This window comes from Euprymna scolopes, chromosome 36 (assembly GCF_053919585.1).
Source record: "Euprymna scolopes isolate OS-2025 chromosome 36, ASM5391958v1, whole genome shotgun sequence".
NCBI classification, from domain to species: Eukaryota; Metazoa; Mollusca; class Cephalopoda; order Sepiida; family Sepiolidae; genus Euprymna; species Euprymna scolopes.
In genome coordinates, this window is record NC_136517.1 from 76,064,856 (window position 1) to 76,082,829 (window position 17,974).

The following is a 17,974-nucleotide window of genomic DNA, read 5'->3' on the forward strand; positions in this document are numbered from 1 at the left end:
TTGTTTAAAAGGAAAATCCATACTAAATCTGTCACCTGTGCAGAGTATGAAGGACCCATAAGGATATCAAAATTATTGGGGGTATCCTTCCTAGTCCAATGTTTATTGTCAAAATAAATGGAGAATGTCTGGCCAAAAGAATCAGTTTAATTTCTAAGTCCTTTAAATCTGAATATATTTTTTTATAAAAATAAGTGCTTTATTTATTTATAAGTATAGTGAAAATAGATTGGTAGTAATTGTTTATGTCAAATGTAATGAAACCCTTAGACTGTTTATCTTTGAGGCTAGTAAATCAAGGTAATATATTAATATATAAATATTATTTATATTAGGTTGAAGTTTACACTTGATTGTAAACATTTCATTCTTGCCTTGATTGTGTTATATATATGTGTGTGTGTGTGTATGTATATATATATATATATATATATATATATATATATATATGAAATTCAATTAAAACTGTAAATAAAAATTTACAATTTATTATTCAACAAGGAATACAAGGTCAAAAGTTAAAATTTTCCTTATTCCATGGCATTTCAAAGAATAGCTCTTATCCTCAAAAGAAAAGTAGCTAGCAAAATAATATTCATAGGCAAGTTATAATGTTGCTGGTTAGCACATAAATTGAAAACTACAAATTATGAAACAAGTCATATTTATATAAGTTAATAATGTAGAAATGTATAGGTTAAACCTGTACATTTCTGTATTATCAACTTTTGCAATAGCATGACGAATCCTCATAAGGATGAAACATGGAAAATTCTATGTAGCTTAATTACCATATATATTTTCAAAACTTACTAACTGGCTCTACTTACCTATTGAACACTTTTGAAGAAAATATTAAAAATAAATACATAAAATTTTATGTATTTATTTTATGTACATAATGTTTCTAATTATTTTATATATTTTTCAGGGTTTGCTGGCTTATAATACCAGAGTGTTAAAATACAAAGATCAAGAGTCTGGAACGTTAAAATATGAAGTCCGTCTTGCTTCTTCAGATTCAGAAGGTAATAAGGGATGTATTCCCTTTTTGTTTAAAACAAATCTGCAATCTTTTTTTGTTCCTTTTCTATTGTTACATATATGAATTGTGCTGTGATCATCAAGTTTCTCTCGGCCGTATAAACGAAAAGTTATTTTCATGTTAAAATGAATACGAGACACTTTTTATGATTTCAATATAGATTTGTTTATTTACACATCAAAATAAAAGTGACAACATCAGAGCATGGTGGAGGTTAGTGGAGTAGGATAGGTTTTCAGAACTGTTTGTCGACCTGTATTTGTCGCTCTGTGTCTCTCCTGCCTGTCTTTCCTCTCTTCTTTCTATTTCTAACCATTTACCTGATAACCTTTTTCTCGCCAGCTTTGTTTATTGTTTCCCAAACTTCTTTGGGTCAGAGTTCCTGTATCGATTGACCTGATAACCTTATTTTTGCCAGCTTTGTTTATTGTTCTTTGGCTAGTTTTGGTCTAACCCATTTTAATATCAGTTAGCTTTCCTGGCCGATTGACATCATTGTGATGCATTTCTTTTTCGGTGATCCCAGGTTCCAAGCACCATGAATATAGGTTACTTTATTCCTGGGATTGACATCATCATGATGCATTTCTCCCCGGTGGTCCCAGTTCACTCCCGGTGCCATGAATTACAGGTCACCTTATTCCTGGGATTGACTCTCGTGTTCTGGCGATTCCCAGAACACCTCCGTAACAATATTAATGTATTCAATCGAAATAAAAAACAAATAATCTTTGTTTCCGAATCTTTTCAGCTGATGATTGTAACTTTGGGTTATTCAGACTTGTTTTTACAGCATTTTAACTTTCTTGTCAGACTCTAGAATCAGTGTAAAATTTTGGACGCCAACTTTAATCCATGGGGGTAGATTGCTCTCATTCCAATTGTGTAGATGTCTTAAGTAATTCTTAGTTTTTAATATTGCCTGTGCCAGGGATTGAACTTTTTACCTCGAAAAGACTGTCATTAAAAAAAAAAATTTTTAAAAATTGTTTTGCGTTTTCACCCCTAGACAAGACACATTGCCACTTTGATTTAGGGAGCTATTATTTGGAACATAATTGCAGGGATACCATGTAAGGAGTTTTGCAGCAAGATGTCTGTTTACAAAACTTGCACTTCTGGATGTCAGTACAGTCGGGGAATTGGGAACCCGAAAGGGAATTCTAGAATCTAGCAGTTCTGGGGAAGAAACTATTAAAGTAGAAGGTTTTTTGGCATCTGTGGATCTCTACTGTGGAGGGGTGGGATTTTGCTGCTTGTCGGGTTTGTCTGGAGTATTTACGTCGAGGGGGTACAAGGGCTTGTAGTTCGTCAGAGCATCTACCATTAAAATATTTGTAAAACAGGCAGAGGGATGCAACATTTCGTTGGAAGGAGAGAGGCTGAAGCCTGGCTGCCAGTTCTGGACCTATTAGGTTGGCAACTCTTTCGAACTCTGTCCAAGAGCGAGAGACTGGCACCAGCTCAAATTTACAGTTGATCATTACTTGACGTTTTTTATATTTTGTATATTCGTTGTGTGCAAATCTTTTTATAGCTAACGTAAACTCTTACTGATAATCAAGAGTCTGAAGCATGGTTTATATTGAACATCGACAACAATAAAGTTGGAAAGAAATGAAAATATTGTGCTGCTTGTAGAAAACCCACCTGAAAACACAAAAAAAACCCCGATATGAGTAGTTTTATTTTTATAAAGAAAATAATTGGTCCCCGACAAAAGCAGGATGGACCTGTAAATTCATTGAATTGGAGAGAGGTGTTAAAAAAAAAAAAAAAATGGTAGTGGCGTGGGAAGGGAATCAAAACAACAGTCGGCAGCCAGGGTAAAGAGAGGTGATAAAAAAAAAAAAAAAAAAACTGGTAGTAGGCAGGCAGGCTCGAACCCGTAATGCGAAGGCAGAAAAGAAAACGGAAGAAAATCTTACGTCTTAGCAGATGTCCCCATGACGCAATCGGATGTAAATAGCGTTGAAATTAACCAAAGTCAATCCAACAGTGACAATGACTTGCTAAAATGTCAGTAAAAAAAAAAAAAATCGACCTTGTACAGCCAAATTTAGGGTGAACTAATGAAATTTTTTGACTAATTTTTCGATATTTGTCGTCCGAGACGTCAAACTTCAAAATGATACTGAACTTGTCGGGATCCATTGCCTCTGTCAAAAGTTTTTGCGAGACAAACATACATATACATACATACAATCAGGCAGGTGAGATTTATATTAGAAGTTTGTTTCTGTTTTTACATAAAACTCAAATTCGGCAGCCATTTTTTTTTTTTTTCTTTTTTTTTTTTTTTTTTTTTTTTTTTTTTAGGCTGCTGTGTTACACATTACTTATTTCAATGACATTGGTAAAACCATTCCTATGCCATTGAACATCTAAAAGGTTGAATATATCTCACTTTTGCCACATTGACTTCCTGCCAAGACATCATTTTCTGAACACATTAGCCTAATTTTTTAACTTTAATATCTAATGAAAATTTTCTCTTTGCTTCAATCAATCGATAAGGGGTTTATCACTCAATAAGAAGCCCCTCCCTGGATTTTCGCTATCTGACTCTGTCTCCAGCTATCCGCTACCATGTGAGACCCATGTTGTATCAGGTTGTCCCTCTGTATCGTTCTTGGCCTTCCCTTTGGCCTCTTATGTTCAGAAGGTGTCCATTCCATTGTCCTGATGGACCATCTGTTGTGTTGTCTGACTATGCGCCCTGCCTATCTGTGTTTGGATGTTTTAATGGCAGTATTGATGTCAATAACTCTTGTTTGTTGGCGGATCCAGATGTTTGTCTTTGCTTAATCCATCTATAAAATGAAACTGTATTCTTACATCATAACTAACACACCTTTGTCTAAATATTGCTACATGCCAGCAATCTAGTTTGTCTTTTCTCATTTTGCTTAGCATACCACAAACTTTCAGCTTTGTGTAAAATAAAAAAAAAAGAGTATTTTCTTTTTTTTTTTTTTTTTTTAGCTGGGACACTACCTGGTTCTGATAATTCTGTGTTTGATACCGTGAACTTCCAGACAGATTCTCGGTCAGAGGTGCTGGTTCAAATAACAAGGGGAGATTACTCTGAATTGATGAGACTCATGAATGAAAGCTTAGAAAAAGCCAAGGTTAGTTCACAATTATTTTCTCGATCTTTTGAAAAAAAATATATTCTTGTACTAACTCTGGCTTCTGCTGTGTATCGTGATCATCTGGTTTTAGTATTTAAGGTGCTGTGAGTGTTCATTCTATCAGCGGGGGTCAAAAATTTGTTGACCGCAGCCCCATATAGTTTGCAGTCATCTGTTCATCTTATCTTACAACTTTAGATTAATTTTTTACTTATAACCAGCTACACGTGTATAACTTATACAATTCCTTTTTTTACTTATCTATTATACTAGCGGGGGTACTCGGCGTTGCTCGAGTGTTTGGAGGTGTGGTGGTGGTGGTGGGGGGTGTAGATTAAAACAACCCTGTTAAAAAAAAAAAAACGTTGGCCGGTTGTTTGGATGTGTAAAAGAAAATAGTTTTCGTATAAAGGTAGGCTTGAACCCCGAACGTTTGACGCGGAGGTGGAAAGGAAATGGAAAAAAAAACCCCCTGCGACCTAACCATCTCAACCACGGGAACAGATGAATTGATAAGTGTGTTAAGTTGACGTTTATAAACCGAAATTAGCAAGTGCGACAACGTCAAGTTGCGGAAGCCAGTTTCTGTTTACCCGATACGCGGCGATCAAACAATAAAAAAAAACACATAAAAAACTAACGTAAGGCAAACGAACGATGAAAACAGAAAAATGAACACGTAAAAAATGGCTTAAATAAGCCTGTTTCGATATCAAAATAAAAAAAATCGGTGGGTACCCGGGTGTTTTTGGGTGTCGCTACGAATAAGCGAAGTAAAAAAAAAAAAAAAAAAAAGCAGAAAAACGAACGTTGCGTGAAAAATGGCTTAAATAACACTGGTTCAATATTTAAATTTAAAAAATCGAAAAAAAAAAAAAAAGTCTCACACCACGATTCGAACCCAAAACGTTTAGATAATGAACCAAGGCCTTAACCAACTGAGCTAACGTGACGTACATGAAATTTGTTCGGTTTTTCAACTATTTAAAGTAAATTAGGTCACGACGTCATCTGATGCATGCTTAAAATCAGTCATTGTCACGAGAGGACCGTTTTTGTTGACCCCCCCCCCCCCCTCCCCTATCGAAAATTGTCGATTTCGGGGTGAAAAAGTTAATGTTTTTAGCCAATTTTTCGATATTTTTCGAGCAAAGGATGGAGCTTCGATATGATGCCGAGTTTGTGAATTTTCGTCGCGTCTGTCGAAAGTTTTTAGCAGACATCTAAACATACATACCTACATACATACATTTTCGCTTTTATATATATATATAGATAACTCTCAGTTGTATGTTAGTGTGTATATGTTTGTTTGTGTGCCCAGTTAAAAGTAAAAACTATACAACAGACCATTATAAAGTTGATATCAACTGAAAGGGCATTGACCCGAATGTATAGTATCTAAATATTGGACGAAAATGTTCATTTTGTAAAGGTTAACTGGGCCAGTTTTTGTTGGGAATTTCAATGTTATCTAATAAATTTATAATAAAACAATATCTAATATATAAAGGACAATTGTTTGTGTTGTATGTTTGTATGTCCAGCTAAATCTTGAAAAATACACAACAAACCTCTACAAAATTGGTATGTTTTTTTTAATTGGTGTAACCCCAGAAAAATATTCTTTTTTTTTGGGGGGTCAACCAGTGATTTGTATCATTGAATGTTATCAAGAATTAAACAATTCTTAGTCAAATTAGCCTTCAAATCCAATGTAAACAAGTTCTTGTTGAGTCGTCCCCGATAAATAATCAAATTCTACCCAATTTACACCATTAACGATTACTACAGTACCACCTTACATTGATTAACCCTTACCCTCAAGTGGCTTTCAGGCCTTGATAAGTGGTAACTCCCAAGTAAAAAAAACGAAAAAAAAAACAAACCCGGTTTTGGTGATATACATCTTTATCAGGCATGGAATTAGGCATGCTTTTTTTTTTTCCTTGTTACATCGTGATACTAGAAAATCAAACTCTTAAGTGGCGATTTTTCTTTTTTTTTTTTTTTTTTGTTATACAAATATTCTTTCCCTCAAATGTTCCAATTAAGAGGATCATGCCTTGCCGATAAAATGTCAAAACTGAGTAGTTGTTATAAATCTATATATCTATAAAAGTAAGAATGTATGTGGGTGTGCGAGAGGATGCTTCTCAACCTATATACTCAAAAATTATTGATCTACAGACTTGAAATTTGGTATATAGGATATTCAGACATGTAAAAAACATTTTAATCAGTTTTCATCCGGAAAAATAAGCTGCTAAGGGGGTTAAAATTGAAAAATTGTTGTGTGTGTGTGGGGGGGGGGTGTCATAGAATTTTTATCTGTCAACCGTTTCACAAATGCGCATGCGTGAATTTGTTCACGTGACTTATGTTAATAAGTAGGTTCGAAAATAATAAAAAACAATACTCGCATGCACGTCTCAGGTTTTTTTTTTTTTTTTTTAACTTCATTTACTTTTTTTAATTTTTATTTTTTTAAAGAAATTTAATGTTACGTTTAATATCTACAGTATTTATGTTTATTATAAACTAGCAGAACCCGTTAACCGGCGTTGTCCAGTGGAAGCATGTCCCACCCTCGTAAAAAGTTCAAGTACGGTTGTTGTCTGTATTGCCCAACCCCCAAGCTCCTCATGCTTAGAATAGCTTTTGGAATGGACACCCACAACCTACTCTTGTTAAGAACAGATGTTGGAATAGACACCCCATTTTGTGAGGGACGAGTTGTCAAAGTATCGGCCCCAAATTTAATCTTGATAATTGTTGTCATGATCCCCACGCGCAAAGACACTGAAACAATCTTGAAATTTTAGGTGTGCAGTGTCGGTCGGAAAAAATGTAAATGTTGAGTACTTATGTATTTTTGTTACCATGCGGAAAAAAAATGTTATTATTTTGAAAGCCATTCTTAACATGTTAGAGGAGAGTGTTTTGTAAGTCATCCGTGTTTGTAAGATATCTTTGTTGACCCCCTTTTAGTTGTAAGGTGTGCGTTGATCAAGAAAAAAAAAAATGCAAGAAAAAGAAAGAAAAGGGAACGTAGGTGACTACATTGCCTGAAAACATTTACTAAATATTAGTCTTTTTATAACACAAATTGCTAAGAAATACGTATGCGAGCGAAAATTTTGTTTTAGTTTTTTAACAATTTCGCAACTGTAGTTTCTATAAAATAATTTTGGGCTTAATTTAACCCAACCGGACTTTTTATTCTAATAGTAAAAAATAACATTGATTAATATTCGAAAAACTACCTATTCGCATGCAATGATAATGTGAATTTTTTATGTAAGCATAAATAGTTCACAAATAACGTAGGTAATCGATAATTTTTTTTTTTTTTTTTTTTTTTTTTTATATAAAACTACTTATTTGCGGACAATGTAAATGTGATCTTGGTTCTCGTGACTCTTTTGCCTCCCAATTTTTTGTCTGGTAAAATTTTAATCACGTGATTACGGTGTAGCGACAATAAAAGAAACTCTTTAATCAAGTGCCACTTGTTATGGATTTAGCTGAATACGATATTAAAAATCACTTTTTTGGTACTTATGCACTTATGTTACCGGACTGGCGGGTGTTATGTAACTATTCTGTACTTTCATCGAACAGTACAGTTTAATGAACAAAAAAAGATTTTGTAAAACTTGAATTTATATAATCATTTTATTATATATATTTTTTGAGGGGGGGGTGACTTAGCGTGTGTGCACTTATGTTACCGAACTGACGGATGTATTGTAACTAATCTGTACTTTCACCTAACAATTTAATAAAAAAAATACCAAACTTGAATTTAACTTAAATACTATTTTCAAAAAAATAACATGGTAACATAAGTGCATAAGCACCACTTTATTTTACATATTTCATGTCCAAAGGACCGTTTGAATAAATTAACAATTATTTAAAGTGTTGTGTAATGATTTCTAAAAAATAATGAACTTTTAGTCATGGTAACATGTATTTATTTCAAGAAAAAAATAAAATAATTACACAACACTTTGAATTTCAATCATTGTGAATTTATTCAAAAGGTCTTAAGGAAAGTAAATAGGTAAAATAAAGTGGTGCTTATGCACTTATGTTACCGTACTATTTTTAAAATAGTATTCAAGTTTTAGGTGTGTCTAAAGTAAATAAAAAGTGTGTTCGAATAAAAACAAAAACAGATGTCTCTTTATCTCTCTCTCGGTCGTAACCATGCTTGAAAACTTGTTAATTGATTCACAATTAAGCCAATGATAAATGTAACTTAGGTGTTAGGAAAACGATAATATATGTTTTATTTTGGAGCGTTCTTTTAGAAATAATCATACAACAGTTTAAATTTCAATCATTGTGAATTTGTTACTTGTGCATAATTTGAACCAGACGTAACTCAGCGTCCGATCGGTGCTCGGGTTTGATTGTAATGTGACGTAAGACATCGATCAGCCAATCAATGCACTGCAAAGTAGCAGGCAAACTTTTCGAAACAAAAATTGGAAAGGAAATAAAAATCATTAAATTACTTAAGCAGCACACACCTGTGACGGCTGTTTTCTGAAAACTGTAAACAAAAAAAGAATATATTATTTAATTGGAATTCATTATTGAGATGAGTATTATTTATTAATTTATTTATTGCAGACTATGCACGAAGAGAAACTTGAAGCATAAAACGTTTTTTCCAAAATTACTGGAGTTGATATTAAATAACCAAGAAAAGGTTGATATAATGTAAAACAAATCAGCACTAGCAAAATCTATGAATAAGCATTTGAAGATGTGTAAAGAACTTGAAGTATAAAACTTAATCTCTAAAGATGTCCAGCCAGAACCAGAGAATAAATGTTGTTATATATAAATACTAGCGGTAGTAACAAGTAGTGTTGGGACGATTAATCACAATCAGGAATCTGAAAAATCTTAACTTTTTGGGTTATCGGAATTGGTATTGGAAAAATTTATATTTATTTTCCGATGCCAAAAACGATTCTTTTAATTATCTCTTTTTTATATTTCATTTTGTTTGAAACAAAATCTTTTACAGCTGGTCGTAATAATAAAAAAATATTGATTTTAAATTACCAATCAAACTAAAATCTATAGTTCACCACTGTCCACGTCTCTCTTTATATCAAGCGCATATTATAAAAATGAGATGTGTACCATTTATAATATAAATCTCACCTGCCTGTTTAAATGTATGTATGTATGTATGTCTGCCTAAAATTTTCGACAGAGGCGGTGGATTTTGATGATCGGTATCATTTTGAAACACGAGCCTTTGGACGACAAATATCGAAAGATTGGCTAAAAACATTAATTCTTTCACTTTTCTACAGGGAGGGGTTGCTTTTTTTGACGATAGTTTCGAAAATCATCCCCCTCTTTTCAATTGACTAGCCTTAATTTAAACCTTTGTCACTTCCGGTTTGGCAATGGATACAACGGCAAAGACGTAACTTTTTTTTTTTTTTCACATTCTTTTCCTTCTTTGCGTTACGGGTGCGAGCCTGCCTGCCTACTACCAGTTTATTTATTTTTTTTGCTCGACACACACCTCCAAACACCCGGGCAATGCCGGGCACCCAGGCTAGTCTACAATATAAATCTCACCTATCTGTTTAAAAGTATGAATGTACGTATGTTTGTATACCTGCTTAAAACTTTTGACAAAGGCAACGGATTTTCATGAGATCGGTATCGTTTTGAAGTTCGACCCTTCAGACGACAAATATCGACAAATGGGTAAAAAACATTAATTCTTTCACCCTCAACTGGGCACTTTTGTACAGGGTGGGAGGGGGCGTTTTTTTTTTTTTTTTTTTTTCTGACATTTTTAGCAAGTCTTTCATGATGTCACTTACTTATTTAGTTTCCATTTTGTTTTGATCAACCCCCCCCCCCCGACTTACACACACCTCCAAAAACTGTCCTGTCGTGACAACGACCGGTTCTACGCATGCGTCAGATGACGTCATGACCTGATTTAGTTTAAATAGTTGAAGAACTCACTAAATTTCATGTACGTCGTGTTAGCTCAGTTGGTTAGGGCGTTGGTTCATTATCTAAACGTTTTGGGTTCGAATCGTGGTGTGAGATGTCTTTTTTTTTTTTTTTTTCGGATTTTAAATTTAAATGTTGAACCAGTGTTATTTAAGCCATTTTTCACGTAACGTTTGTTTTTCTTTTTTTTTTTTTTTTTTTTACTTCGCTTATTCTTAGGTTTTCATTAACACATTAACACACCCAAAAACACCCGGGTTTTAAATTTTAATATCGAAACCGGCTTATTTAAGCCATTTTTCACGTGTTTTTTTTTTATTTTTAACATTTGTTTTTCTGTTTTCTTTTTTGTTTTTGTTTTTTCGATTTTTACATTTAACATCGTTTGTTTGCCTTACGTTAGTTTTTTTTTGTTTTTTTCGATGTTTTCATTATCCCCCCCACGCCCCACCCTCCAAACACCCAGGCAACGCTGGGCACCCCCGCTAATTTTTTAATATTTCTTTGTCTCATTTTTCTTTTAGTTTTAAAATTGATTTTTTGTTTCTGTTCATATTTGAAAGAAAGAAAAATTTCTTCTCATTCCAGGAATTTGTTGCCAATGAAAATGAGACCAACATGTTGGATGAATACATCACCAGCTTCAAGACGGGCTCTATCTTCTCTCACAAAAGAGGCTCAGAACATTGGATTCGAAACCTCTCACCAGTGGTTGAAATGTAAGTGTCATGACTATACAAAGTACCGTCGTTAAGTTTTCAAACTCTTTTTTTATACGTGCAATTTAAATTGTTGTCGACTCTTGAACCCAGTATGCTATTACTATACATCTTGTGAGATGATTTTTATGATTTCAAATGAACAGTTACAGCTGGAGTTGCATTTATCAAGGCCCAGAGACCACTCTAGGGTAAAGGTTAAGAGTGTACAGTAGTCAATTGGACAATATACGAATCGTTAGTAATGGAAATTCGGTAAATTTGTTAACATAAGTGCAACGGCTCATCAAGAACTTGTTTACGTTGCACTTAAAGACAACCATATTGTAGTCAGTTGGAAAGCAGGAAAACAGAAGACAATTCCACAGGCGTGCAGTTCTAAGAAAGAAGCTTTATTCATGGAATCTACATTTAGGTTTAGGCACAGATAAAGAGTGGGGGAATTATTGATAGTGTTTTCAGCTTGTGAAAGTTTGGTGAGGAGGGACTATAGATTGAAGCTCAGTTGAACACTTTCCATGAAAATAACGATAAAGCAGAGACAAACTCGCAACATCTCTTCTGTGAGATAGAGGTTGCACGGAAGAGAAGAGGACATCTACGAGGCTACAAAGTCTATTTTGAACTCTATCAAGGCAGGACAAGTCCTTTCTAGGCAACTACTCCATCCTTGGACATACCTGGCTCTTATATAGATAGAGAATTGCATCAGCAGTGAGATATCTACTTGATCGATAGAAAGATCCAACCATTTTTCCAGCGGTCTTGGCAACAGATTTGATGTACGTGTTCCATTTAAGATCCGGAGTAAAGGTAAAGCCCAGAAGGTTGTCAAAACTTAAGGCCTCCGCAAGATGAGAGATGCCAGATGGGATCAAAACTTCTTGTCATTTGAGGTTAAGGCTGATCGTTGTTTTTTGTAGGCGAAAGTGTGCTTATTATTGCACCTTGACTTCTAAAAGTTACAGCTGGCTTTGTATCTAACCTCCTAGCAAAGAGGTAAATAATGTTTACAATATTCAGAGTAATGCAGTCACATATGTGATAATATAAATTGTCCGGATATTTGTGCAAGTTTAAAAAAAAAAATTAAATAAATATAAATAAGGTGCTTCTATATTAGACAAACAGAAAAAATATTGAGTTTCAAGTAAAACAAATCTGCTACCTACGTAATCATCAGGTCTAAAATAGTAACATATTCAAAAATTATCAAAAATGTATGAGGTGGAAATGTATTATTCGTGAAAAACAGTTCCTATAAGGTTAAAAAACGGTGGAATAATGTTACTGGGTCGGACATATTGGGTCACGTGGTTAAGCAAAAAGGGGAAGTAACTCAGTTGAAACACCATGTATAGCAGACAATTTATTCAGAAAATAAACATATATACATAGTTTAAAAAAAGCGCTGCAAAATTCATCTCTCTCTCTCTCTCTCTCTCTCTATATATATATATATATATATATATATATATATATATATATATATAAATTAGTTATATAGTTAAATTATAAATTGAAAAAAAGGAAAAAAAAAATTGGCTAAATTGTAATTTTTTGGCGCTTCTACATTATAATAATGAAAAAATATTGAATTTCCAGTAAAACAAATGGTAACTACATAATTATCACGTCATAAATGGTAACATTTTTGTTTTCTGAATAAATCCTGTCTGTTACAAATTGTTTCAAATGAGTTACTTCCCGGCAATCGCCGGTTGGCCTTCAGGCCAAGATCAAAGTGTAGTATCTTTTCTGGCAGATACTGCAAGCAAAGACCATATGTGGGGGCAACCCCACATATAAGACCTTGGTCAATGTAAGGGCAACCCTTCATACCAATTGTCACTATCTAGCTCCCCTGCTCCCCGGGGAGTTGGTCCCCATTTCCCCTTGACTCCTCACATTAAAAATCGGTCTTGTGCCTAATTTGCTCGGTGGGGGAGCAAATAAATACCCAGTATGTCTGACTCAGCATGTAACCTTAGCGGAACTCTTTCTAACCTTATTGGAACTGTTTTTCATGAATAATTATTTTTCTATCATACCGTTTTTCATAATTTTTGTATAGGTTACTATTTGAGACCTGACAATTAGGTAGGTACCATTTGTTTCACTTAAAATTCAATATTTTTTTCGTTTGTATAATATAGAAGTGCCAAAAATTATTTTCTAGCTTTATAAATCTAAGTTGAATCTATACCTTTGGCTTTGCTGCGGACAAAAGCAAATACACACACAAATCTAAAACCCAAAAGCACAAAAAAACAGATCAACACGAACTGAGTATCTGAAATCGATAATCGGTGACAATAGCTGAAGCCTACAATCAACCATGAAAAAAAGCTCGTCTTCACTGCAACCAAAAAAACTTTAGTGTTTTAAATTTATTTCTCGGTGTAAGGGAGACAACTCGTCCCTTTTATTATTATTGTGAAATAGGTATTAGACATCCATTAATATTTCCCAAATTTTAGTTTCTTTGGAAATGGTATTTAGGAGGTATTTTATGAATCCAACCTCCCATTTGAAAATTCAAATATTTCAGATTTGCATTGAATTTGCTCCATAGTTATTAAGCATCAACTGATTCTCTGAATTTCAATTTCTAAAGACTCCATAAGCTTAAGCCTTAGATTTAAGATATTTTTTTTTAAAGATTAAAACGGTGTAATAGATTTAGATTAAAATTTGAAATGGGATTCTACGCATATAGATTAGTATCATCATATCTTGATTTAAATCTTTGTCCTAAAAGTTGTGTAAAACTGTTCTGTTCTGGAGAATTCAATAACTCTCGAGATGAGAAAAGTAGTCTGAAGAATTCAAATAATATAAAGAACCATTTCTCATTTCCAAAATTCAGAAATGCAATCCAATAATGGATGGCAAAACAAATATCGTAGAAAAAAAAATTTATTCAGTTGCGAATATGAAATGTAATTTTCCCAAGCAAAAATTGGCTCTATTAATCTTTGAACTGTACAGAATTTCAGTTAAAAATAGAATAGTATTAATCCAGTCATGATCAAGATGAAAAACTATGGCTGAAAAATTCAGAGATTCAGTGTATTTTTATACAGCAATTCTGGTAGTAATTGTCTGTATTTTTGAGATGAGGTGTTTTCATTTATTGAGATTGTCGGACTGACTTCCTCATCTTGGTTGTTATAGTCACAACGTTTTGGCCGTTTTGCCCTCCGGCCTTCATCAGGTGTTTTGTATCGAACCTAGACGTTGTATCAAAGTTTACAGTTACCCAAAGGTGCCGAGTTCAATCCTGAACGAAGGCAGTGAAAAGTAACATTCAAAACAGAGAATCAGCAATTATGTCCCAGAGCCTAGCTGGAGTCCGAACACAGTACCCCCGTAATAATAATAAAGGGTTGGGTTCGAGGCTCCTAACAGACGGTTCCCCAGTTCGATACAAAAAAACACCTGATGAAGGCCGGAGGGCAAAACGTCCGAAACGTGACTATAACAACCAAGATAAGGAAGTTAGTCCGACAATCTCAATAAAAGCAATTCTGCTACTTTATTGGTTCGGCTATAAATATAATCATCAAAATCTTTGTGATCATATGCAGCACAGTTGTCCATATATTAATATGATAGCGTGTGTGTTATTTTGTGTGTCATACTTGCATTTTTTTTTTTCTTCTGAGTGACTGTTGTTTGTTATCATCTTCAATTTCTTGTCATAAATAATTTTGCCAAGAATTCATCAGTTTTGGTTTTGGTTTCGATTATAGCTAATGGCACTCAAGTCATCTATTTTTTTTATAAATGATTTTACCAAAAATTCTTCAAGTTTTAGTTTCGATTTCGATTATAGGTGATGGCACTCAAGTTATATATATTCTTTTTTTCTTTATAAGTTTTGGTTTTGGTTTCGATTCAAGCTGATGCACCCAAGTCATATGGATATATTTGTTTATTTTTGAAATCACAACTTTATTCAATAGTAAATTGACTCTATAATAATATATACAAAATCTGCATCAATTAAGATATCATATTTTAGTGTATTTTATGAGCTATAATAATATCAGCAAATGCCAACGTCAATATATTACATATCAAAGAGTCTGCTGTAGAATTTCCACAGATCCTGCTAGCACTAAAAATATTTCAACAAATATAATTCACATTGTTTCCATTCTCCGACTTCTTTAATTGAAAATCTATCTGTATATTATTATTAAAAAACATTTTTTTTTTTTTAATTCTTTGAGATTGTGTATTTATTTTATTTGTGAAGTGTTATCCTCATCTTTTTTTTTTTTTTTTGTTTTTCTGGCCAACTATTATTATTAGTTGCCTCAGATCTTCAAGATCACAGTTGGCGTCATATGCAATTTGCTAGATGTATGTGGATTTAGGTCGTCTTATGCTCGTGCGGCCAAGGAGTTCACAGCAATACATTCCTCACCAGCTTTTGCTTGCTCCTCTGGCAGTAACCAGCAAATCATAGACGTTGAATCTCTGATGATAGTAGATATGGCAGGTAGGTTGCCATAAAGTTGCTGCTTCGTTCCCAACATATATTTGAAACTCTTCGTAGCGTACGGATGTATGTGTCATCTAGCTTTCTTTCCAATCTTTTGGTGAATGTCCAAGGTTGTAGCACCATAAAGGACAGACTCCACCACTGCTCTGAAGAAAATAATTTTTTAAAGAATAAAAAACTTTATATTCCAGGTACATTGGCTTCATTGAATCCTATAGAGATCCTCATGGAGTTCGTGGAGAATTTGAAGGTATGTTTGTGTTGCGTGACATTATAATTTTGATAATGAAGATGCTCGACTGAGTTCCAATCTTTAGTTTCTCTTTTTAAGACATTTGCAGCAAGAATTCTGCTTTTTACCATAACAGAAAAAGATTTTTGGTTCTTGTCCAGAATTCCCTCCATATTTGAGAAAACAAAAATAAAGAAAAATCTGTATGATGTTTGTACCTGTGACGAAGCGAGTGTATAATAATTCCAAAAATTACATAAATTGATCAATTAGTTTTATTTTTATAAAGACAATTATTTTTAAGCAATTAATCTGAATTTGTAGGTATTACAGCATAAATCTCCAAATTAAACTTATTTAAAGTTGTCTTTTTTTTTTTTTTTTTTTTTTTTTTTTTTTTTTAGATTTTCAAAAATGTATTACTGTACACATAGATTCGAAAAAGTTGTCAAAAAACAAATATATAACAAATAAATGTTATCAAAGGCAAGATAAGTTACTTTTCTACCAAACTGGATATAATTTTCGTGTTTTTATTCAATGTAACATGTTTATTCAACTCGAAAAGCATACAGTGTTTGCCGATGTAATGAAAAATTCAAAATGGCGCCCGAATCTCTCTTTAACACGGTAAGTTCGGGAAAAGGTGTTATAAATAATAAACTAGACAAAATACTGTTAGAAATTCGCTCAATATATGTTACCGTGACATAAGTTGACATATATTCGGTGGTTTTTTAATAGTATTTTGTCTAGTTTATTATAACACCTTTTCCCAAACTTATCGTGTTAAAGAGAGAGAGTCGGGTTCCATTTTGAATTTTCCAATACATCGGTAAACACTGCATGTTTTTTGAGCTGAATAAACATGTTACACTGAATAAAAACACGTGAATTATATCCAGTTAGGTAGAAAAGTAACTTATCTTGCCTTTGATAACATTTATTTGTTCTATATTTGTTTTGTGACAACTTTTTCGAATCTGTGTGTACAGTAATACAAACCCTTTCATTTTTTTATGTCTTGATTAAACTGTATAAGTGCTAAAAACATTACTCTTCTAAAACGACGGTAATCTTCTTGGTTCCAAACATGAATGACACTCAGTTATCGCCTTCTAGTATTTTGTTGGGAGGAAAATAAAAAGGAGAGGCAATATTTTGATTTTATGAAGAATCAGATTTAATATGATTGGAGAGTAATCTATAGATAATAGCGCATGATGTGGCCAGCCGATTGATAGGATCGGACCTCTCCGACCTAAAGCGGAGTGTTACAAATTATGTGATCATTTATGCAACTACACCATGGATTACTTGACGACCAGGATCTCGCTATAATGAATCACGGGTCACCATTCATGGCTTACAATAAGAAGGGGTACAATTTCTTGTTTGATACTCCACCAAAAACACCCACAAAATCATAAAAAAAAAAGAAAAATAATACAAAACAAACGGTACAAAAAAAAAAATGAAAGAACAAATAAAAAGAAAATAAAACAAAAAAAATGTTGAAAGCAATACAAAAACAATTTGTAACTGATGAATAGCAAAAAAAAAATCATTGTCGCTTTCAACAATTTCTCCTGTGTCTGCATTACATCTCTTCCAAATTATACAGTTGGTTGGTTGTTTTTGTTTTACGGCATATCAACCCTTTTCAGGTTATTTAATGCCGAATCCAGTTATTTTGAAGAAATTTTTTTAATAGAATATATATATTTTTTTTGTTCAAGTCAGTTTTTATTTAACCCATAGTTGGGATCCTAACAGGTACTATTACTCCGTGTCAAAGTGGACCTGGGAGCAATGGCAATTAATAGGTGGCTCCACACTCCCCAAAACGGGCAAGCTGGGGCCTCACCACTGGATATAGTTTAAGATCATATCCAGGACTCCCATAGAGGGACTTTTACCCTCACCACTGGATATAGTTTAAGGTCATATCCAGGACCATATGGAAACACTGACATGAAAACAAATTCTGGTATAGCTTGGGTAGATTATATTCGAGTTGAGGATAAATGTGAATTTGATAAGGACAATCCAAATTTTATGATCCTTACTCTAGCCTTTCATTTCCTTATGTAATTTATAATTTTTTTTTGTTTTTCTAGGTTTTGTGGCTGTCGTAAATAAAGAAATGTCTGCAAAGTTTACGCGACTCGTAGACAAAGCTCCAGATCTGCTGCCATTATTACCATGGCCCGCCGAGTACGAAAAGGACCATTTCCTCCGACCAGACTTCACATCTCTAGACGTCCTCACCTTTGGCGGAAGTGGCATTCCTGCTGGCATCAACATTCCAAATTGTACGTATTT

General features: G+C 33.5%; 1 protein-coding gene across 2 annotated transcripts in view; it reads left to right on the forward strand.

The window, feature by feature from the left end:
- LOC145260616 (dipeptidyl peptidase 3-like) overlaps positions 1-17,974 on the forward strand; it is a 116,499-nt gene that overhangs the window by 51,411 nt on the left and 47,114 nt on the right. For both annotated transcript variants that reach the window (XM_080118924.1, XM_080118925.1), the window contains exons 7-11: positions 932-1,028; positions 4,031-4,176; positions 10,774-10,904; positions 15,609-15,667; positions 17,770-17,964. In XM_080118924.1, the coding sequence (XP_079975050.1) occupies positions 932-1,028; positions 4,031-4,176; positions 10,774-10,904; positions 15,609-15,667; positions 17,770-17,964 (628 nt within the window). The remainder of the gene's footprint in view (positions 1-931; positions 1,029-4,030; positions 4,177-10,773; positions 10,905-15,608; positions 15,668-17,769; positions 17,965-17,974) is intronic.